At 51.5% G+C, this 22,773-nt stretch overlaps 1 protein-coding gene across 3 annotated transcripts in view; it reads right to left on the bottom strand.

The window, feature by feature from the left end:
• PRICKLE2 (prickle planar cell polarity protein 2) overlaps positions 1–22,773 on the bottom strand; it is a 108,423-nt gene that overhangs the window by 2,901 nt on the left and 82,749 nt on the right. For all 3 annotated transcript variants that reach the window (XM_064453558.1, XM_064453559.1, XM_064453561.1), the window contains 5 exons: positions 18,048–18,161; positions 16,156–16,293; positions 15,588–15,791; positions 13,676–13,862; positions 10,434–11,297 (listed from right to left, as the gene is read on the bottom strand). In XM_064453558.1, the coding sequence (XP_064309628.1) occupies positions 10,434–11,297; positions 13,676–13,862; positions 15,588–15,791; positions 16,156–16,293; positions 18,048–18,161 (1,507 nt within the window). The remainder of the gene's footprint in view (positions 1–10,433; positions 11,298–13,675; positions 13,863–15,587; positions 15,792–16,155; positions 16,294–18,047; positions 18,162–22,773) is intronic.

Genomic DNA, 22,773 nt, shown 5'->3' with positions numbered 1-22,773 from the left:
GATGCTGTCCTGAAGAGCCCTTCGAGAAGATAATTTTTTTTTTTTTAAGATCAAGCAGTTCCTCCTTTGGGGAAATCACACCAATTTAAGGTGTTTTGAGTTGGACTCCCAAGTTGCTTTTCACGACTTCCTTCCCCATATGTCTACACTGTCTGCGACTTGATGGGAATAACTAGCAATGCCAGTGAGAAATTATGCGTCAGAGGTAACCTGAGGCCTCCTGCACGCTGAGATAACTAGGGTGCCATGATCCAGCACCCACACCTTGTGCAACGACGACATGTTTTGAAGGACTGAACAACGTCAGGGGCAGCTGAAAACGGGGCCACTGACTAATTCAGGCTTGTCACCGTGCTGCGCCACACAGGCCCTCTAAATGACATCTGCGGGGGGACCGAAGGTGCAGCCTTGGCCATGTGCATGCAGTCGGGTTTCCCAGGAGGTGAGGAAACACCCAAGCCCCAGAGGGACTGCTGGAGCTCCCCGTAAGCAGCGGGATGGCAGGAGGGTCAGGCTATCCCTGCAGGTATCCAAGGAGCTGCATGTGGGCAGGAGCCGGGAACATCAGCTCCAGCTTGATGGGCTGCTCTGCTTAGGAAGGTGGCCCACCGGTTCCCTCTCATGTACCGGCCAGCCCTGAGCTCCTGCAAGGCACTTTCCTCCAGCCCAGAAAGCCTTAATCCAGCAGCAGAGAAGTGGGGTGTCTGCTCAGCACCTGGCCATCAATGGGAAACTCAATGCACCCCACATCACCCTAGCCCTTGGCCTGTTTTCTGTGTGTTTTCTGACTATTTTCAGACTATCTCCATGTTGACTTGACAACTGGCAGCAGTCAGCACTTGCATTGCAAGCTCAGGACAACATGTTTCGCAAGCTATTTCAAAAGGAATCCATTTCATCCCAAATCAAACGCAGAGTGTTTGCTTTGGCGCTCTTCTCCCCGTCCCTCTCTGACAACCTCCCTGCAGACCAAACGCAGAGAGCTGTGCACCATCAGCAGGATTTTCAACATGACGCACAGCCCTTATGCAATCGCCGAGAATTTATGACTTTGTAAATTAATTTAAAAAAACAACAACCCAACCCACAATTCAAGAATAAACTTCTTTTCCCCTTAACAAAAGCTGCTTATATTTCATTGAGAGCTCAGCTCCTTCGGCACCAGCCGCTGCCTGCCAAACCTGAACAAGAACAAGGGCTGCTGTCACTAACCCCGCTCACAAGCTGCTTCAGAGTTTCTTTGGACTCAGCCTTAAAAAGCTCAACAGATCCTGCAAGGATGGGCAAGGTTTTCCAAATCCTCCCCTCGGTGGCACCAGGGAGAGCTTTAGCACTTGAGCACAAGTCGCCGCTGGGTTTCGCGTGATTTGGCTTTGCTACCGAGTCCCAGCCGCCGCAGGCATTTCTCTCTGCTTGTTTGCTTTTCTGCTGTTAATGGGGATGTTCCTGGAGTTTATGATTACAGAGGAAGGTAAAATGAAGGCGATCCCTGAACGCCGCAAGAAAAGGGAGAGGCTGGGTTAAAAAAAAAAAGGTGAAGCCATGTATTGTTTCGAAAAGGACACACTTTTCAAGCCAGCTTCATGCCTTTTTTTCCTAAGCCACGCTGATCTTGAGCAAGCCAACCCAACCCTGCTGACCACCCTTTGGAAGCAGTCTGTCACGGGCTCTCTGGCCTCTCCGAGGACCTGCCCGCCTGGGCTTCCCGCTCCCATTATGGGAGCGAGCGATTCCCCGCACACACCACCTCCCCGCTGGAGCTGTGATCTTCTGCCTTTGATCCCAGCGATGCCGTTTGCCACATCAGGCACTGCTCCCCATGCCCCTCCCGTGCCACCGCAGAGGAGCCCAGCAGCCCTCCGGGAAGGAAAAGGCACTCAGTAACATGCACAAAGACCTCCCGAAAGAGGCCAAAATAACAGCGGGATTGCCGGCGGAGCTGATCCGAACGTGAATCACAGCCGCTGACAGCCGAATGTGGCCTTAATCAGATCTGTCAGACAATAGCTGACGCCAAAGAAAATGAGCCTTCGGTGACATTTATGCAACCGTTTGTTAGGAGAACTGGCACGGCTCCGCAATAAGAGCGAGCAACGGCAGCGCTGTGCAGGAATACAGCTCCTAACACTGCAGGATGCTTCTGCCGTGTCAGCAGATTGGTTTTGGCAGCATTGTTTGAAAGGGGCCGACCCCATCCTGCCTCGTGGGGGTATGGGGCGAGCCAGGGCTTTGCCCCCGGTGCACAGCCAGCCGCATCGGACAGCACTCGCAGGATCAAGCATCCCTGCCGCGGCCATCTCTCTCCTCTGGTCCTGCATCCAGCGAGAAGAAAAACAAGCATCTGGGGAGAGGGTCCTGAGACATGGGAAGAGCGGAACAATATTTTCAAATTAAGTAAGACATATCTGCATCCTCCACACCACTGGCAGGAGTGCTGCACGCAGCTGCAATGGCTAAGTGGGATGACCTGCGGCGAAACCTGCTTTTCTTTTTGCTGGGAGTAAAGCAAGCTGCGATACGCAGGGGACTCCGGCTCCTGGAAAGGCAGAGCCAGCACTTTCACAGGTTAAGCTTATGCAGAATGGGGATCTCCAGCCCCTTGCTCAGACCTCCAGCATACCCTGAGGTTGCTTTTTCTTTTCCTCCTCAAAGCGCTGGTCGGCACAGGAGGAAGCAATTTCAGATGAGAAGCCCGCGGTACACGTACAGCCCATGCTTGGGGCACAAGGTTTAATCAGTGATTATTAGGTCCAGGGGATGTTTCTGGCTGTTCATTCAGCCAGCCTGATTATAATTAAGCACACACATTTCAAGATCTTGAATCACTTGGAAGATGTCGATTGAAAGAGGAATCCAGCACAGAGCACGTACACGACCATCACCAGCACTCGGAGCTCAGGAGACTGCAGCAAAGCCACCCCGAGAGTCAACAGCTTAATTTCTCCATACAACAGAGTGGGAAATGCTCCTTGCTGAGGGCCAAATGCACCTTCCCAAGTAGATATGGCAGGCTGTGTGTGCACAAGCCTTTGTTTTGGGAGCCACACTAGCAAGTGACCCAGCAAGCAGCCTGGCCAGGGGCCACAGAAACTTTGTTTTATCTTCTCGCAGTGGCAGCGAAGGATTTTTTCTGCTCACTCGGAAGCAAAGCTTTGCTTTTACAGCATCCCTGCAGATACTGAGAGCTCCACATGGCTCTTACGGTGCCCAGAGCAGTTACCAGGTTGAGGATGCAACTTCTAACACATGCGAAACACAAAGATGTCTCCAAGCTTAACTTTACATTTACACCAATGCAAGGTGTAAAGTATTATGAGTGTGGGTTAGGCCCAGATTAGTCTTTCAAAGTTTGCAAAATGATCCTGCCCCTCTCTGCAGAGCTGCAAAGCCTCAGCAAGGCATATAAGGAGGAAGCCAGAAGTGCTCTGGATTCTCCAGCAGCGAGTTCAGAGGACAGCAATAACCATTTGTCTAAAAAATTTCATCTAGAAAACATGACCTAGGAATAAAGTTTGAAAGAGCAGCGGTTGTTCAGCCTACAGAAGGCTGAAATGGATATAGTAACAGCCTTCAAACATGGAAAAAAATGCTTGCAAAGAGGAAAGAAATATATTATTCTCCAGGTCTGCTGAACTCCAGCAAGGAAAATTTCAGCTTGGAGAAGAAGAAAACTCTTCCTGTGCAACCGCAGCAGCAGATGTCCAGGGGAGGCTCTGGCACCAGAGGGTTTCCCGGGCACTGGAAGGCAGCGGGTGCCTGGGCACAGACAGGGTGGCTCTGGGTCTCCAGTCCTGCACTGCCCTGGGTGGGGTGAAGGTGGCACCGACCCTCCTCTCCTGAGGTCATTTGCCATTTCAGAGCTACACCAGTGCATTGAGGCCCAATTTTCTTGAATTACAAGTATTTATTTACAGCTGCTGCAGCCCCCTCTTAATGAAGTGTTTCATCTGGGAACACAGCTAATAACCCGAGCGAGTCCTAACCTGGAAGAAAGAGCGAGCAAGGGGAGACCCCACCATGCAGTGGTGATTTTTTTCTAACAAGGAAACCTGAGAATCTGTTTCCCGAGGCCATCCAGGGGAGCAGGAGCCCAGTTCTGCCCATGGCGCAAAATGGGTTTTATCACAAGGGTGCAAACCCAGGGATGACATGCTGACCTCACGAGACTTTCCTGCAAAATGATGCTCCACTGACTGCATCCGTCGGTGCCTGCCCCAGAGGCTCTTGCACTGGAAGAGGAGAGATGGCACCTGCAGCTGCCAGCACGGTGCGTCGGCCGGCGGCCGTCCCACAGCCAGATTGGAGCCAGCACTGCGGCGCACATGGACACAGCAGGTTATTTTGCTGCCGTTCTCCGCTGCGTGGGGCTGCCAGGCTCAATATTTCACCCCGGAGCCATGGAAACGCACGCCTTTCGGATGAACACAAGTGAAAGCTGTAGCTTGTCTGCAGGCGTTCGATATAAAACTCGAGCTGGCTACAGCACCAGGAACACAAAGCAGGTTTCTGGTTAACATTAAGGTTTGCTAAGAACATGTTGTACAATCCCCTCTGAAGTCCTTCCCCACCCCTATTAAGAACTATGTTTATCCCATAAAACATTGCCAAGGGAAATAACAACCAAATAAGCAAAGCAATGGCACAAAGATATTCCTCGTGAGCATCACCTCTACAGCCTCGCCACAACAAAGCACTCAGAGGCGCTGAAATCTCACTGTGTGCTTTGCTAAACCAGGGCTGCAAGTTTCATTAATTAAGAATTATTAAACCACTCAGCAAATGACAGCAGAGGGGCCGCAGAGAGCACGTACTCCTGGTGTGAGGCTGGGAGTGAAGCCCCTGGCGAGGGGAAGCAGCTCCCAGCCCCCATTAAATTAAATTCCCCACGAAGCTGGGCTAACATGAGATGAGGTCCTGCCGCAGCCAGCATCCCACTGCAGAGACAGCATCGGCTGCTTCACCCCGGCGGGGAATGAAAAGTGCCCTGACTTAGGAGATTGCACACAAACAGGGCTGTGCTGATGCTTCCTTCTTGCTCTTCCATTTATGTTAGTGTACACATATACCTGTGCATTGCAGTCCTCACCACCTGATACCCATATAGGTGCCTGCCTGCACCAAAACCCTGTGCCCAGCCCAGAGAGCCAGTGTTGAAGTGCAGCTATAGAGGTACAGGAGCGGACGGTGAGGCAACTCTCATGTCCAGCCCCCTGTGTTAGAGCCTTTTCTCTCTCACAGCACCAGGCAGGCACATCCTCACCACCTCTGAAACAGGGTTTATTTCAAGTTCAACCCCAAGTACTAAAAAGGAATGTAAGGAGAAACAGCCTGCCCAGGGCTTTGTTTATAGCTCAGCCTCGTCTCACTTCTGAGCAACCTCGGCATGTGCAGAAATAAAGCAGAACCTTTAATGTAACTGGAAATCATGGAAAGTAAACAACTCGGGGGAAAGCAGAGAGCTCGCCAAGAGGGTCGCAGTGCCAACAGCCTCCCACGGTGCGCCCCCGTGTGCCATCCCAAGGGTGTCAGGGGCTATTTCCTACTTGATCAGTCCCTCTGTCTGCCTTGCTGAAAGAGGTCCCTACATGGGTGCGGCATGGGAAAGGAATTGGATTTGAACCTAGAAATGTTCCTGTAAGCCCCCTGTAACCAGCTCCCACACCCTCCCCAGACACGGTAGGATGGCCAACACGCCGGGTCGGGGATGATGTGCTATTGATTCCCCCGACATCTCCTTCCAGATGTCCATTTCGGGTCTCCCTCTGGTTTGGTTGTTACCCCACGTGCTTTGGCACATCCATGTGTGAGACCAAAGGGGTGAATGCATGCACGTGGCCAGCCCCCCATGGTAAGCATGGCAAACCTCCCACCGCTGAGCAGTGGTGAGAAGAAACATTCCTGGCAGTTTTATAATGCTTTGGCATTGGCCCTTTGGGAAGCAAGACCTCTATCTTCACACCTTGGGTTTTGAAATGACGCAGCTTGATTGGGGAATGTTGTACCTGGGTCTCAAAATTGCAACAAGTCCCCTCAGGGATCCCATCTTCCAACTCTGAAGCAGTTTTATGCTGCCCGTGTCTGGGGGAAAGAGGATGGTAAGAGTGTGCTGGAGAGCTGGGAGCCTCCTTGTTTGCGGAAAAAGTCAAGAACAGCCAATGTGTCATTTTGCGCGTAACTCAGCTGAAGCGCCCGGGGCAGCTGCCCTCTCCTGCCCAGAGGGGAGACCAGCACCCGTGGGATGCAGTGCCACTGAGGATGCAGGGATGGGGACCAGCCCCCAGATCCTGCTCACCCTGTGCTGTCCCTGAGGGTGTTCAGGAGCTGCACCCAAGTCCTTGGTGCAGGAGAGGCTGGGCCATTGAATGCTTCCTGGAAAATACACCCCAGCCCTGAGAAACAGCTTTTTTTCCCTTCCCCCACCCCAGCTCTCACCCCGTCCTCAGGCAGAGGAAGAAGGGACTGGAGACAGATGATGCCGTCAGGTTGCTCTGCAACTCAGACGTGCAGGGATCAGTGCTGACCCATGTGCATATTCATACATTTTCTCTCCCCGCTTTCTGGGTATATCACAGTTGTTGTTTAGTCCTGGAAAAACAAGCTATCTGGGGCCTTTGGGCATCTCATAGCACAGATGACAGCACAAACGTGTGCCATGCATGTGAAATCACGTTCCATCCTGTAATAGCACCAGTTTAACATCTTTTTTTCCTGGATTTATGCCTGTGACAGATGAGGCTGTTAGCCTCACCCAAATTCATTTTCTCAAGGAATACTTAAAATCTATATCTGCTTTTACATACGAGAGTGTCACCATTCAGTGCAACTTCTACCTCCAAAAGCACTCCAGCTCTCTGCAAGCTGCACACAAAGAGACTGTTCCCGGAGAATAACATTTAGCCTGCAGGTACTTTCTGAAGTGGGCATTTGACCAGCTGGCATTCTGTGGAAATGACTGCTTGGAATCAGCAGAGATCAGCTCTTGATTTCTAATTCAGCTGCTAGGCACATATAGTGCCTGCAAAACCTTTTTAGAGGGCAACACAAGCACAAGCAGAGCAAGGCACAGCACAAGCACTGGGAGCAGGGCTGTGATGGACCAAGTATCTTCTGGGAAGTGATTAACCTCTGGTAGGATGAGACTCCTCCTCATGAGGAAAGCTTCCTGGACAAACTCCATCTTAGCATCATCCCGAATGCTTAATGAAGGGGGTTATAGGGTAAACATTGCTACAGTGTCTGCTCTTTCGTATTGTTGCTAATGCCATTAAAAAAAAAGAAAAAGCAGACAAAGCAAGTCAACTATAAAAGATAACATAAAATCCAGAAAAAATGAGCTCTCTTTTGGAAAATGTGCTGGGAAATATTTTTTGCTCTTTGCCTTTCCATGTAATGGCCATGTTGGGCAGGGGGAGGACCCAGCCTTCAAGATGTAGCAGATCAGAGCCTGTCATAGCCGTTGGTTGATGGCACAGAAGGGATTTTCAAACTGAAACGCGGGAGGAAAGAAGAGATGCTCTCCACCAGCAGGAAACTCTGCCCTTTGCCAGTGGATGCGGTTAAATCACATCAGCTTTTGTGGCAATTACACAAGCACAAACCAGAGGATGGCAAGAGGTGCTCCCATTTAATTCAAACCCTGAAACAAAGCACAAGGGTGGGTCACGGCTACCTCTGCCAGTCCAGCGTCTGCTCGTGCGCCACTGCCCGTGGTGCAACGATGGAGCACAGTTGAGCACTTTAGGGGTGAGCGCCCAAGATTAACAGTGTCACACCTTTTAAACAACCCATGAGGAATTGGTTTTGAGGCAATTAAATAGAGCCTGGTTAGTAAGGTGAAAACCTGGGGTCTTGCAGGAGACTTGGGGTCACACAGGCCTTGACCCACCCAGTGGGTGACCCCCCCATCCAGCACTGAATGCATTGCAAATGTTATAGGGACATCTGTTCACAGGAGGCAGTATTCTGGCCAGAGGACAAGGAGTACCGCTGCACACCCTATGTATTATCTGCTTTTACTGATGTCTCCAGCTAATTAGTACTTAAGTCATAATAGAAACATCACAGCAAAATCTGCTGCCAGGGAGGGACCAGCTTGTGATGCATGCTCTGCAGGTCAGGGACTGTTTGCTGTTCAGCTCCCTATAAAAAAAGAACGTTTTCAGCGATGCCATAAAATGTTAGATGGATGTGGTGTGAATTATTTAACTTTGTACGGTGGAGCAACGCTGCAGGATCAGTAGCTCAAAGAAACCTCATATCTGGATGCCTGGGAGTTTTTGCAAAGCAGAGCTGGCGTGTGCAGGGCAGAGGGCGAGCTGGATCCCCAGGCTGTGTTGCGGGGAGCTTCATGGGGGTGTTTGCTGGGCAACCCACTCTCCCGCAGACCTCGGCCAGGTCACCGAATCTCCCTGTCCTCAAAACGCTGCCAATTATATGGCATGATAAATGTGTCCTCCATAATTGCACACACGGCCCTGGGGGAGCTGCCTGTTACTGCCGCAGTGCCCCCCAGCTCAAGCTGAGCCAGGTCCCAGAGTAAGGAAAATTATTAGAATCTTACACATTAATAAAAATGTTATCACTTCACTCTGCAGAGGAACTGCTTAAATTCGTTGCAAGCCCCATCATGCTGAGCATCTGCTCCAGAATGCAGGAAAGAAGTGAGTCGTTAAGGCAGACACTGCCCATAAGGAAATTCATACTTTGGCTACGTATGGAGGACGGATGCCTCTGGAAGATGTCTTTCCCAGCATTTTAAAAAGGTGCTTCTAAAATGGAAGACAGAGTGATTTTCACTCTAATATGAAGGCCTTGCCATGTTTCTCATCTCTTGACCTGTATCCCCGATAACTTGTTTCACTTCAGCTCCAAAGCATGCAAAAACCACTTCAGTATTCAGGGATTGCTCATCCAAACTCAAGGTTGCTCAAGACTCTTTGTACTGATGGGGTTTTACACAACACAAGTTTTCAGGAACACAAGTGGCTTTGGAAATGTGGGGCTTTGCTTCAGAGAACCTTGTTCCGAAGAGCAATTCCCAACTCCCTCGTCATTTCACAGCTCTTTTTCCTCCGTGTATATCCAAGACCATTTGAGCAAAACCTTCTCCAGCTCATTAGCTTCTCCTCGCCCTCCCTGCTTTACCGCCCGCTGGTTAGGGAGATCCTGGTTGAACACAGAGATCATTTCACATCTTGGCATGGGGCTGGCAACTTCCCTAAACAAACACACCAAAATCCAGGAGCGGGGCGAGGAGGCACGGGCGTAGCAGAGCAAACCTGCCCGTCCAGGCAGGGCAGAAGCACAGAGCTCGGCTTCAGCAGCACTCAGCTCTCTGGGGGGCCTGGCGATGCTCGCTGGCGCATCCCCACCATGGGTGCCAGCATCCCGTGGGAGGCCCTCAGGACCAGGTACCAAACAACCCGGAGGCTGCTTGCTGCCAGTAACAGCAAGACAGATGGACTCCGTTTTGCAGGGGGAAGGCACAGGATGTACCCAAATCCAAGCAATGCTTGGCTGGGACAGAAAAAAGCTGGGGAGTCATGAAGAAAAAGCAAAGCAGTATCTTTGGCGAGCAAACCAGGCTCAGCATTTTCTTTTCTGAGAAGTTTTCTGCTGAGGGACTGGGAGGCAAGCGATAGCTGTGCCAGACAAGCGGACACATCCAATAATGCAAACTACAGCAGGCTGCAAAAGGACGGTGTGCACAGGGGTCCGAGCCTCCCCAGCACCGGGCGGCGGACCAAGAGCCCCATCGCAGACACGTCCGTGCACGCACACCCATCCCTGCAGCCGCAAAATGAAACCCAAACACGTTAAGGGTGAGAGGGCTGACAAATATTACCTTGGGATGCGCTCACAAGAAACGGGCTCAGCCTGACGGGACAAGCATCTCGCCTGGCTTTTCCCTGCAGTTTCTACCAGGGGGTTGGGAAAGAGGAGAAAAAGGGCCATGCATAGAGGAGGAGGAATTTCTTTTAACAAGTCACGTGCTGGAGGATTGTGTAACATGCAAAAGGGGTTAACTGCGCCTATTTCAAAGCATTTACAAATGTCTTTAGCCCCCAAGGGCAGCTGACAGCAGTCCTTCAAGCAGTGAAGGCTGGAATCTGCCTCTGTGTTAGCAGCTGGCCTTGATTTTTCCCCTCTCTTCACAAAAGGGAGGATTAAAGAGCTTGAAAACATTTGTTCTGAGCTACACAGAAAGGCCAGCCATCTATAAAGCCCTGCGTTTGGTAAACAAGGAAGCGAAGTGAGAGAGGGCTGCCAGGCACACTGGGGCCGGGCAGGCAAGCCCATGGCTCTGAGCGGTGGTCCCCAAGCTGCCAGTCACCCCCATAACAGGAAGGTACCTGCTGTGGCACTGACCCAGAGCACAGGGGGCCGCAAGGCACGGAGGTGGCCGCGGGGTGACAGGAGCGGCGGTGACGTACCTGTTGCATTGGAGAGCGCGAGGGACTCCATGGAGCCGCGGGGAGTCTGCTCGGTGGGCGTCAGGTCCTCTGTGAACTTGAGGGCGTTGATGGGGTGCCGGGTGCGACACTGCGGTGTCGGCATCCCGCCTTCCTCTTCCTCTTCATACTTGGGGACTTTGAGACTTCCTCTGGTCTCAGGGAAGCTCTGGTTGGACATGTCGCTGTAGCTCTCCTGCGAGCGAAGCCTCCCCGAGTAGTAGTCCTCTCTGCAGTCCTGGATGAAGCTGCCGCCGTGGCTCTTCATTGCCAGCGAGGAGCTCCTCTTTGGGTTGCTGAAATGCTTTGCCCATAAATCCGGCTGCGAGCTGGGGACCTGGCTGGGGTTATACGAGGTCCTTATGTTGCACTGGCTGAGAAGCTGCAAAGGGCTTTGGGACTGGCTTTGCTCCATTTTGCTCCCATAGTGATAGAGCTCATCCCGGCTCCTCCACAAGTGCTCCCTGTTGAGGCTTGGTGTCTGACTGGCCAGGCTCAGCAAATCCATCTGCAGGGACAGCGGGTCCACATCGGTGGAGAGGCGGTTGGAGGTGACTTGCAGCTGGTTGCATGGGCTGCGCGCCCCCTCCTCGCCTTTCCCCTTGTTCTTGCCGATCTTGGCGCTGCGGCGGGACTCCTTGGCTCGTGCGCTCTGGAAAGCTGAGTCAGAGGAGTCGGAGCCGTTGGGATCGTCACCGACGCTGCAGGCCCTGGAGCAGAAGATCTGCCCCTGCTTGGGCAGGAAGGGCCGTCCCAGCAGGGACTTCTTGCACTGCGCGCAGCAGAAGCAGGTCTCGGTGGCGTGCCAGTGCTGGCCGTCGTACGTCATCTGACCCTGGTCGATACCTTGAGGGGAAAGACGCACGGCATTAAGAGTTAGCCCACGTACATCACTTCACACTGCACTGAACACACGCATCCCCTATAAGCGACACACACCCAGGCTGGCCTTCGAAAGCCCTTCAGCAGGGCTTCTCCAGGCACGTGAATTTGAGCCCATTTCTAATTCCTTGCAGGCTGCAGGCCTTTGCTTGGGAGTTGCTCAATGTTGGGAAAGGCAGCAGAACCGAGCCTCAAGCTATTTCGTATTAAATGGGGATATTTCCGATCATAAAGCAAAGGAATGCAAGAAGCTCTCCATAAAGTCCTTGAAGTCAAAGCAGTAATATGCTGCCTCTTTGAAAAAAAACCAAAACCTAAAGCCTCCAACTGAACTACAATGAGGAATTTGGGCTGCCTTCATTATGTATGTAACAGAGCAGATTGCATCCCTGTCCCTCGCTGCTACTGCAGCCCCATCCTAACTTTATTTTGGCTAATGGGATCCCTTTATGATCCTAGAGGTCTTTTCCAACCTTAATGATTCTATGATTCTGCAAAGGGGAGCGGAAAGAGCCAGCCCCGGAGATCTGAATGCACACCCTTGCCCTACACCCAGCCACATTCCCCATGTTGCCCCTTGGGTTATGTAAAGGAATTGATGCAGAGAGCCTGTCTCCCACCAGCAAAACCCCGAGGCTGCTCGCAGGCACTGGCCAGAGCGACCGGAGGATGACTGCTGCACGCACGTCGCTCTTGGTCAGAGCCATGAGCAAAGCTCCTGAGGTTTCAGTTATAACATCTATTCACCTATTCAAGCTGCCATTCACGGCAGAAGCCCCTGTTACCTGCGAAACTGCCGCGCACGGCGCAGGCTGGCCGGCACAGCGGGGTGCTATGCTGCGCGTGTGCACAGCACGTGCTTGCACACCTGCAGTGGCCCTGCCGCTGGGAGGGCCAAATGCCACCGGATGATTTATAAATGACACTACGTTCATGGTCCATTTTATTTGAAGCTGAATTTGCTTTAGTGTAACTGGGTTTTTTCTCTCCCCTTATAATGAGCAAAACATTCTTATATATAGACTGGAGTGTTATGCTTGCGGACAAAAGAGAGACAAGACGGTGGGTGGGATTTCATCAGCTCCTTTTCCAATGCCCCAAAGCCATCTCACAGTGGAAGAAGCACAGCCTCTTTACTCTGAGCCTTGGCTACCTGACCCAAGCTTTACAAGTCTTATGCAGGTGCTTACCTCTAATTTATGTGGCTCTTAAATACAACGCTCAATGACTGCTATGAGCACCATGCAGCAAAACGACCGCAGTCCGTCCTTTGCTAGAAATATGCAGATATGCACCAAAACAGGCATTTTGCCCCAAAAACCTGACAGTCAGCAGGATCCAGCCGGATGGATGGGGGGAGGACAGCAGATGGGGGAAGCACAAGAGAAGAGAGTGTACAAGAAGCGTGAACAGCTGCTTCATTGCTCTGCAGCTGAGCTTTTGGGAAGGATCTGCTGCAGGTCACAGCAAACACATCCTCCAAGTGCTTTGCTGAAGCCCTGAGTCTTCCTCCCCATGCCATCTGGCCGCTGCACAACAGCAAAATGTTTGGTTTTTTTTTTTTCCCCGGCAGCCTATGAATTATTTGAACGCGTGAGCTCACCTCCATGGACAAAGAAAGGGCTGCCTGCCCACCCATGAGCAAATGCTCAGCCAAGTGACAAACAGGATCGGGGAGAACAGCGAGGTAGCTTCCCAGTCTGCCCGCCTCACCACCCCCGCGTCCTGGGGGGACAGCTAGCCCCCAGAATAAGCTACATTTTCAATCACTGTTCTAGAAATGTAGATTGACTCTGATGCGTATTTCTTGCTGAGAACATCTATCTGCAGGTTGATTAAAAAAGACAAACAGAAAAAATAATGATGCCTAATGAACAAGCATCTTTCCTGTCAGTAGCTCATTAACTCATGCCATCCTTTGGCAAGCTTGGCTGGGAAAAATCCGAGAGTCGAAGAGCCAAGTTGTTTACAGGAAAATGAGATTTAACAGAAAAAAAGCATGCATTATATCAGGACAGAGAAAGCTCTGACTAGTTGCAGTAGCTCTTGAGGTTGGTCTCTATTAGTCCTCCCCTCTCTGACCACGAAAAAGGACAAGCAGTGGTTTAACTGAACAAATTACCGTGCTAGCTCCTTGGTGAGATGCAAGAGGGGCACGAGCCTCTTTGGATGCCACAGGGCTGGTGCAGACCCCAGCCACAGGCAGTCCTGCCTGCAGCCCCAAGTTGTTGTCGAAGACAATGCAACAGCTCTCATTGCCAGAAACAACCTCCAGGCAGAGTTTTGTCCCGCTCCCCTCCTGCACAGCGCTCGCCCCGGGGCTGAGGGATGGTGGCACGTACCGATGTGCTGGGCACAGGTGTCACAGTACTCGGCGTAGAGGGACTCGAAGCAGCTGCAGCAGTAGGGCCTGCCGTCCTTCATAATGTACCTCTGACCCCCCAGCACCGTCTCGCATTCAAAGCAGCAGAAGTGCTTCATGTGCCAGTGCCGCCCTTCGGCCTCAGTGCATTCGTCGGCAAAAATGATCTGGCGGGGGGGAAACACAAACAGGGAGCAGAGTCAGTCAGAGAGGGGACCTGGGACATGGGCACCAACCATCGTGTCTCCCACCTGTGCATGGCAGCTGTGCCCCTTTGCTCATACAACCTCCAAATTTTACAGCTAACCCTCCCATCCTGCATGGGAAACTCCCTGGGTTTGGCTTGCATCGGGGGCACCCATCACTTCTTATGCAAATCCATTAAAATGCAAATGCCCTCAGGACTGCGTTAGTGCACGGACTACAAAGCGTTAAGGCAGAGCTCGCAGTAATGTGCTCGTAAGCACATCCATCAGCGGGAGTGGTCGATCAGGGTAATAAACACGCTTATACACAACCTATCGATCTGATGGACTTTTGAAGAACAGAGCAGCCACTTACTAAAACACATCTACCCATGCCTGAAACAGGGACCCAAGTGCAAAGGATGAGCAAAAATACAAGGAGACTTGGCAGCTCTCTGGAGGGGATGGAGGTACCTGGCCCCCCCACCATTGTCTCTAACCCAGCCTGTCTGCTTATAAAGATGATTGCAGTCATTACACCAGTAGGAAAACTGAGGCACGGAGAGCTGTTACAGGTGGGCTGGTGAAGCAGCCATCTAAAATGTTTTCAGCAGTTGCTTCCCATCCCCACGCCATCTCTGCTCCCACAGCCAAGCCAGGGGAGCAAGCGGCGGCGCGGGTCTGCTCCCTGGCTCCCTGCCCCGGCACAGGTCACAGTGAAAGCTTTTCCCCTGCAGTTCCTCTTACCCCTGAGCTCCTCTTTCTCACAGTTAGTGCCAGACGTTTCAGAGGAAGAAGTGCGTGTTAAAGAAGGAGCTGAATGAGAGACTTGTACAAGAATTTGCAAGGATAAAAAGTACATGAAAAAAATTTACCCAGCCTAAGCCACAAGGAAATAGGGCCAGTCAAATGGTTAGGAGTTGTTTTTTTACTGGTAATGTTACAAATTTAATTGGATACATACGTCAATGTTCTTTATATTTGAAGTGCATATAGCCTTGGATATTTACTATTACACGCTTGCATAGATGGGACATGGTATTTTATAGTACATATGGTTTTCCACACTATGGTTTTCGTAACTTTAAAAGCCAGAACAATTTCCTTCACCAGCTTTTTAAACAAAGACTGACACTTGAGAAACGCTCAGATGCGACTTTGTACGGTTCTCTATATTAGTTTTGTATTCCATTTGTTCAGCTTCTTATAGCCCATTAAATCTCCTCTCTTAAAGCCTATTTCAGCTCGGCGTGTACTCAAACACTACTGTCTTGTAGGAAAAACAGCACTCATCCTACCAGAGGCTTCTTCGGGGGGAAGAGGGGAGAAGGCAGGACCACCACACACAGCTGGGCTAAAATCACACAGCACAAGGAGCGTGCTGTTACTGGAAACGCTCACGGAAAGCCCTCCCTGCACGTAGATGAGGATCCCTCTCAGAACAGCCCTATGCAGATTGCAACTAAAAATCCCCAACATGCTCACCTGAAACCCCAGGAAAAGCTTCCATGAACCCTTGGCAAAGTCAGACCATCGTATTTCGTGTGCATTGCATGCCTCTGTGCAGATGCTCCTCCCTATGCTAACGCACCCACCACCGTCAGGGCAGATGGAGGGGAAATACCCTCCAGTTGGCAAGGGGAACCCCTCTTGTGCCATCCCCGCGGGCAGCATCCGTGGCAGAAGCCAGGGCAAGCTGGCTCTTACCTCGTCACACGCTGCGCAGCGGGGCTTGAGGCACTCGGCGTGATGCCTGCCGCAGTAGATCTTCCCGTCTTGATAGAAGTAGATCAGGTCGACGAGCAGCTCATTGCAGACGCTGCAGATGAAGCAGGGAGGGTGCCAGCAAACGCCATGCCCTGCTCGCGAGGCGAAGACGGCCATGTCCCCTCCATTGATCTGGCCGCCGCACTGTCAGAAAAGCCAGTGTTTAACGGGGGGCGGGCGAGCTCACTGCTGCCCATCGCCAGCCAGCTGCTTTTGCAACCACGGCAGAAGAAGGTACTAATTCACAGCTCCTTTCTGGTGTCCCTTAAACTCTTTTCATCCCCATTTTATGGCCAGGATATCAACAGCTTCCCCCCTGCACGAGGCCAGGAGCTGACGTGGTTGCTTTACATCCAATATTGTGGGGTGCTCCTGGCACGCACCCCAACAGACCCCAATGCTCATAGTTGGCAGGGGTCCCGGGGCAGGTGCTGCTCCTGCGAGCTTTGCTTAACTTTGGTGATTAAAAAGCTGCCCTGCTTGCGCCAACTCGTCAGCCGCTACCCACCTGCTCGCAGATGGCTCCCGTCATGGTTACGGGGAACGGCCGGACATTGCCTCTCCCCAGATTTTCCCTCTTCCTTTGACTGCTGAAGAGTTTGAGCTCCCTCTTCTCCTCCTCATCCAACGAATTGCAATAGCGGACCTAAAACACACAAGCGATGCTTGGGGTTACGGGTGTCCCTGGCTCCCCGGCCAGTGAGCCGCAGTCCCATGGGCTCCGCAAACCTCTGCAAGGGGCTTATGCAAACGGCCTCTGTCCTTGGCTTAGAGGAGGCTGCAGAAACGCTGCTGCCTGGGCTTTAGTCAGCCTGGGGTTTGGCCAAAATTTCAAGAGGTAGAGATGAGAAGAAATGGCAGGAGGAAGGTTGCTCTCCAAGCGCTACATTTCTATGAAGCTCTTAAAAGTGGGGTCCTCTGAGTCTCACCCAAACCAGCAATCAGACTGGTGTTTTTCCTGCTTTCTCCTTGTGGCAGAGGCCTTACAGCAGCTTCAAAATGTTTTATTTGTATTTCTAGAGTGCAGCCAGTTTTCCCTGTGTAAATGAGGGAGTTCCACCTATCTGGGAACTCCAACTATTCTTCCAGCATAAGGTCAAGTTCGTACGTATGCAAAACCTCTGTGTTGGAATGTAATAAGGAAGTGAGTAAAATAAAAGGATATAAATAATGAACGATGCAATTTCCCTGAAGCTTATGAAACTGTGAGGATTTCCTGGCTATTTTCATCCTGCAGGCTTAGCTCTTGGCTGGTTGCATCTCAACAGAGAATATGACTGAAGAGCCAAGGTGGTCACGTGTAGCGCCAGTGCCCAATCCAGCCTCCGTTACTTTGGAGAGCAAGCTCATGGAGCCGAGCAGGATTATGCATGTGAGCAACCAACACACCTTGAATTTTCAAAGGAGCAAAACTGAGCACGAGGAGAAACTGGATGTAAAATCTGCCCGTTTGCAGAAAATACATGCAGGCTCGTACTTCCAGCTTGCTGCAGCACGGGCTCCAGCAGCAGCATTCATGTACATTTATTCCTATGTTCTTCAGCTGTTGGACGCTGTGAGTTTTCAGCAGCTGCCAGGGAAGGCAGGTTGGGGCTCAAGTGCGCATGAGAAGCCCCTGCCTGGTGCCTGGAGCTCCCCCGGTGCTGGCAGCGCTGCGCTGTGCCCATGGCACCCAGCCACGCGCAGGCAAACTCGTTAAAATCTGACCTAGATCAAACAAGTTACCTGCACGTATTTTCCAGAGCGGCTTCTTCAGAAAGCAGCATGAAAATAATTTTTTTTGTTTACACAGGGAAATTTTGTGGGCTACCAGAAGCCAATGTTCTCACTGGTGAGAACAGGACGCCAAAGACCAGACCCCTTTTTGCTGCCTCACATCTTTACTGGGAGATGTAAGAAGGTTTATTTGCTCCGGCTGGTCTTGACTCAACCTCCAGCTTGCCAGGCTCTCCCAGCTCGCGAGGCTCAGCCTGAGTGAAACCCCTCCTCGGCACACGCACTCCCACTCCCAAGGTGAGTCAGAAGCAGCACCTGGGAAAAGGCTTTTGCAATTTCGGATCTGGCTCTAACTGATCTCAACAGCATTTCAAGCCACTTTTAACACGGCTTTAGCCTCCAAGGGCTGAGAGAGTGCTTTTATTTCAGAGAACTGAAGAAGGATGATTTTAAAAATTTTAACTTTAGAAACAAACAACCTCCCCCCACCTCCAACATAATCCAAGCAGGGAGGAAATATGGCAATTAAAATAGCAACATGATCAAACTCCAAGTAAATCCACCCGAAAAGCAGAAAGGGCTGAGAAAGGACCAGCCACACTTCCCATGAGCAACCCTAGGAGGTGCACCCCCTCCCCACCCGCAGCCCTGATGGATGTCCCAGGACGCGTTTTGGATACTAACCTCATTGTCATGTGGTGGCAACTGGTGCAGAAGCTGCTTTATGCGAGATTTTTCTCCTGGGCTGTTGACGTAGGGGACCTTGTCCTCAGGCAGGCAGCTGTAGTACTGGTGCACCTACGGAGCAAGAGAGGGGACTGCAGTGGGGCTCCCCGGCCGAGCCCGTGCCCCCCATGCCTGGCCAGCAGCCACCCACTGAGGCAGCAGGCGCCGGGTCTTCCTGACGATTTTGAGATGGAAAACGCAGCCAGGAGCTGCTTCAGTTTTATTGCCTTTTCTCCACTGAGAAAGAGGGGCGGCAGCCCCAGCGGCGCGGCGGAGCTCGTTACCGTTTGCTCGGTCAGCCTCCATAGCGTTAGCATGTTTCGCTGGCTGCGGGGATGTGTCGGCACCTGCCTCGGCAGGGGAGGTTAAAAAGGCTGCGCCCCGGCAGCCTCCGTGTTGCCGGCTATCTCAGCCTCCACCTCCATCAAAACTCTCTGGGCTTTTTTCTGCAGCAATTTGTGGAAATAAACAGCAGATAAAATCTGTTGGAAGGCTTGTTTTTTTTCTTTCGTCTCAGAGCATATAATTAAAATCAGCTATTATAAAGGCAACGCGGTGGGGCACGGCGTGCCTGGTGCTGGAGGAGCCCGGTGGCAGCCTGGAGAGGAAGCACACCATGAGCCCCAGCGTCTCTCCTCGCCTGCCACACCTGGGACATGTACTCAAGGGCCGGGCCGGGCACCGGGATGGGACTCTCTGGCTGAGGATCAGCTCCCAAACGGCCACGGTGACGTTCAGAGGCTTGGGAAGAAACAGGAGAAGGTAGAGGTAAGGGAAAGCTCTCGCCGGGATCGGGAGTCTCTGCAGCCCTGGATGCCTCCAGATGCTCAGGCAGGAGCAGGGGACTGGATAGCTTCCTTAAATCTGCGTTCGGCCAGAGAGATACAAACTGTTTTTCGGGTGCACACAGCTTTCTGCTTTTGCCGTGGTGGGATTAACGCCCTGAGATGCTCCCTCGGCTCTCAGACACTGCGGCAATTGGTTTCAGAGCGGCTGCACTGCCTGCAGCTTTCACAGGGCTTTTCCCAAACGACACTTGCTTTGCAGTGGCTTCTGATCAGCTTTTTCCCTTGCTGTATGTTTTGGGCTTTGGCCTAGAAAGAACCACCTGGGCTGGCTTTCCCCAGAGAAGCCGTCTCTGCCCACACAACCCCACAACATCTGCAGGATGACAAGCTACTGCAGGTCACCGGGAGGGATGGGGACGCAGAGGCAGGTAGTGGGGCTGGCTGGCAGGAGAGCTTGCCCCCAGGCTTGCAGGCTGCTGGGGGTGGCTCATACGGGGAGTTACCTTCAATAGGAAGAAATCACATTTTATTCCACAATAAATATCAAAACCTGATATTATTCAGGAACAATTACTCTGCATTCAGCACACTCCCTGGTCTCATTCAGAGCTACCTGTGAGCAGAGCTGCTCCAGTGCTTGCAATCGCTTTTCCTCTCAATTTATGGTTCCTCCCCAAACTGACCCTAACATCCACCTTTCCCCATCATCAGGTTTTGTGGAAAGAGAGATTTTTAGCAGATTTCTGCCTGTAACTCTGTAGTGCTGATGACAAGGGAACTGCTTGGATCACGAAGCTGAGGAACACGCTGAGCATATGCCACTGCAAAACCCTAAATTTGTTTTGCTAAGGCACAGCAGAAACAGACCCACCAGCTATAGAAACTGTCAAAGAAAGGCTGCTAAGGATTTTGCTCTGTTAAAAAGAAAACAAACTATGTACAATACTTACTTTGCATTTATAGAGCATCCTTCATCCAGGGACATCAAAGCACATTAAAAACACTTAAATTCTTATGACATGCTACACGAGGTAGCAAATATACGCACTGGAAAGGACTATTTGCAGCATAACGATGTTAAATGAGCTCCCTCAGTTCATGCAGCTAGTCCATAGCAGAGCTTGCAGCTGAAAATCTCCCGGCGATGCCCTGGCTGCCACACTTTTTACCAGCCCGCCAGGCTACTGCACTGCCATGCTGTGCCTTCCCGGCCAGTACAGATGCTTGCTGGCTTCCCTCAGCCAAATTCCCCACGTGTGGATGGGCTGCTCGCTTTCCCCTGCACTCAGGTTGGTTGGTTTGGTTTTTTTTTTCTTGCAACAAAGTTTTTTTGCCCACTGAGTCCTTGAAGTTGCCAGAGAATAGCAATGACTTTTTTTTTGAAGAGACGCCAATTTCCATCAGGCTGCTCCAGTCCCTAAAGCAAGGAGCTGTAAGACGCTCACCCTGGGCGAGAAGCAGGGATGCAAGTTTTTCCTTTGGCAGCCTGGGCGCTGGCCTTCCCGTAGCCCGTACGGCGGGACACACATGCCCAGCTTCACTCCTGCTTCCGCTGGGAAGTTTTCCATTTAGTCTCAGCAGGTCCACAGGAACTGGCTCCCATTGCACCAGCAACATAGCTCAGCAGGGATGGGCAATTTGGTTTGAAAAGCAAAACAAAATAAATATAACAGGCCCCAACCTGTGTTCTGTTGCCTGAAATAACCTGAAAGGGTTTGCTTTGGATCCACATCAGTGACGGGGACCTTCTGCAGGGGTGTTCATGGAGGGGATGGAGCAGAGGCAGCTGCCAGTCCTTGCCCAGCACCCGTGGAGTATCTTGTGGGGAGAAAACCCTTTCCTTCCACCTGTTGATGGCTTCCTCCACTGTTGCCTTTACACCCACCATCCCTCTTGGGGACAAACCTGAACCCAGGGGACGCACAGATCCTTTCACCTGGGGCATCACTCCTATCACAAGAGATCCAGCCAGAGTTCAGGTCAAGAGCAGAAGGATGCCACTTGCCTGGGCTGATGTTAATCCAGGCTTATGCAAATACACTGTTTCATCCATCACCGATTCCCTGCGAGATGTGCCCAGCTTCCTGGACAGAACAGCCGAGCCGGAAGGGACGGGGTCACAGGCTGCCAGCATCCCCTGCCTCTGTGCTCAGTCGGCTGCCGACAGCATATCCCACCCCACGAGTGAGCGGCTGGCAGTTGGGCTGGCCCAAGGCAGTCAGGACACTCAGTAAGGAAAAATAAAGAAGGAAAGGGGGATTTTCAGATAAATTTGGCTTTTCAGGGAAAAGGCCTATAGAAAACGTTAACTCACTGGAAAACTAAAACTGCTCAGTCTGCACTTTGCTGTTGTACAAAAGGTCACTGCTTTCCACAAAAATAACTCTGTCCTCCTCTGTCCAGCTGTGGTTCGGAGCACGCACAAGCCTTTATAGCTAGTGAGCCTTGCAAGGCCACTGCAGCCAAAGGGCCTGATCCGGACCCCCCAAGCACCGGCGGATGGCTCCTCACTGACCTTATGGGCTCTGCAACATGAGCTGCATCCAGATAAGGAAAACAGTGTGGGGCAATGACCCAGGACAGATAACATATCCCTTTTAAATCATCTGCTATCTTTAACTGTTTTATTATTAAATACTTCTGCTGTACAACACAGCAGCTCCACATCCTGCTATTTCCCCTTGCAACAGATCTGCTCTGCCCATGATTACCCTGACAAGCATCATTAACACACACGAGCCATGTGTGGGGCCGGGCTAGGTTTTGTCCTCAGTTCCCCCACTTGACCCTCTTTGCTCTGACCTCTGCTCACATCTGGATGGGAGAAACCCTGGTGGAATATGGAAAACATCAGGCTGAGTAAAATAAGGCTTCAGACAATGTCAGGGGCCCCGATGCCATGGGGACAGGCTGCCAGCTTGCTGGAAGCCAGGCCGGCTGTGGGTGCTGGGTGACGTCCCATGCTGGCCAGCTGGGCAAGCTCTGTCCTGCCCTGGGGAGGTCTCCCAGGTGCTTGGACGGGCTCTGTGCCACGAGAACCTGGCACAGCAGATATCCATCTTTCCAGGAAAAGGAAAATGTCCAAATGCCAAGTTTTTCTAACAAAAACTGATACACATTTTGGAAATTAACAGCTGCTTGGAGCTACAAGGAGAGGGCATGGGGGGGAAGATAGAAATTAGAAAAGAAAGAAACCAGGAGAAAGGAAAGAACATAATGTAAAACAAGGGTAAGAAAAAGTCTTTAAAGTGGAGCCAACTTTATTCAAAGGCACTGAGGAAAGTAATTACATTAGTTTACAAATGCCTTTGTGTTCTGCAGTCTTCCTAAGTTTGGGGTGTGTTTCCATTTTAGCTTTGACAGTTTACAAACCTCCCCATCCCCGTTAAATAAAGGCAGGACTGCAGCTTCTCCTGGAGGTCCCAGGGGTGACCGAAGACAAAAGCCATACCAGCACATTTGTGGGCAAAGTCTTACACCTTCTCCTAGAAGAAGATTGCAAACAACCTTTGAATTTAAGCCATTGATGAAGGATCTCTTTGATCAATTAATTAAAGGAGGTGGAGGGGAAACATCATGTTTCTTACACCATGAATTGCTGTTGGGAAGCAGCATTCGGTTCTACTCGCCCTGAGTACAACACCCCCACTGAAAGTACCCACCAAACCGGGCTGTTTGGGATGACTGTACCACTGGGATGGACTACAAAGGAGCACGCGGTGTCCTGGCGTGGCTAAGCTGATGGGTGCTGACTTGCTCAGCCATAACAGCTCCGGCACATCCAGCTGGGCAATGCCGACTGGCTTTCATGAAACAAAACAAACTTCAAAACTGGCTGCAAGGCTTTTGCAAAGAAGCCTGCGAGGGCAAAACATGCTGGCCTGCATGCAGCAGAG

The sequence above is a fragment of the Phalacrocorax carbo genome, chromosome 6 (genome assembly GCF_963921805.1).
Source record: "Phalacrocorax carbo chromosome 6, bPhaCar2.1, whole genome shotgun sequence".
Taxonomy (NCBI): domain Eukaryota; kingdom Metazoa; phylum Chordata; class Aves; order Suliformes; family Phalacrocoracidae; genus Phalacrocorax; species Phalacrocorax carbo.
The sequence above is the reverse complement of the archived record's forward strand: the minus strand, read 5'-3'. Positions and strand labels throughout refer to the sequence as shown.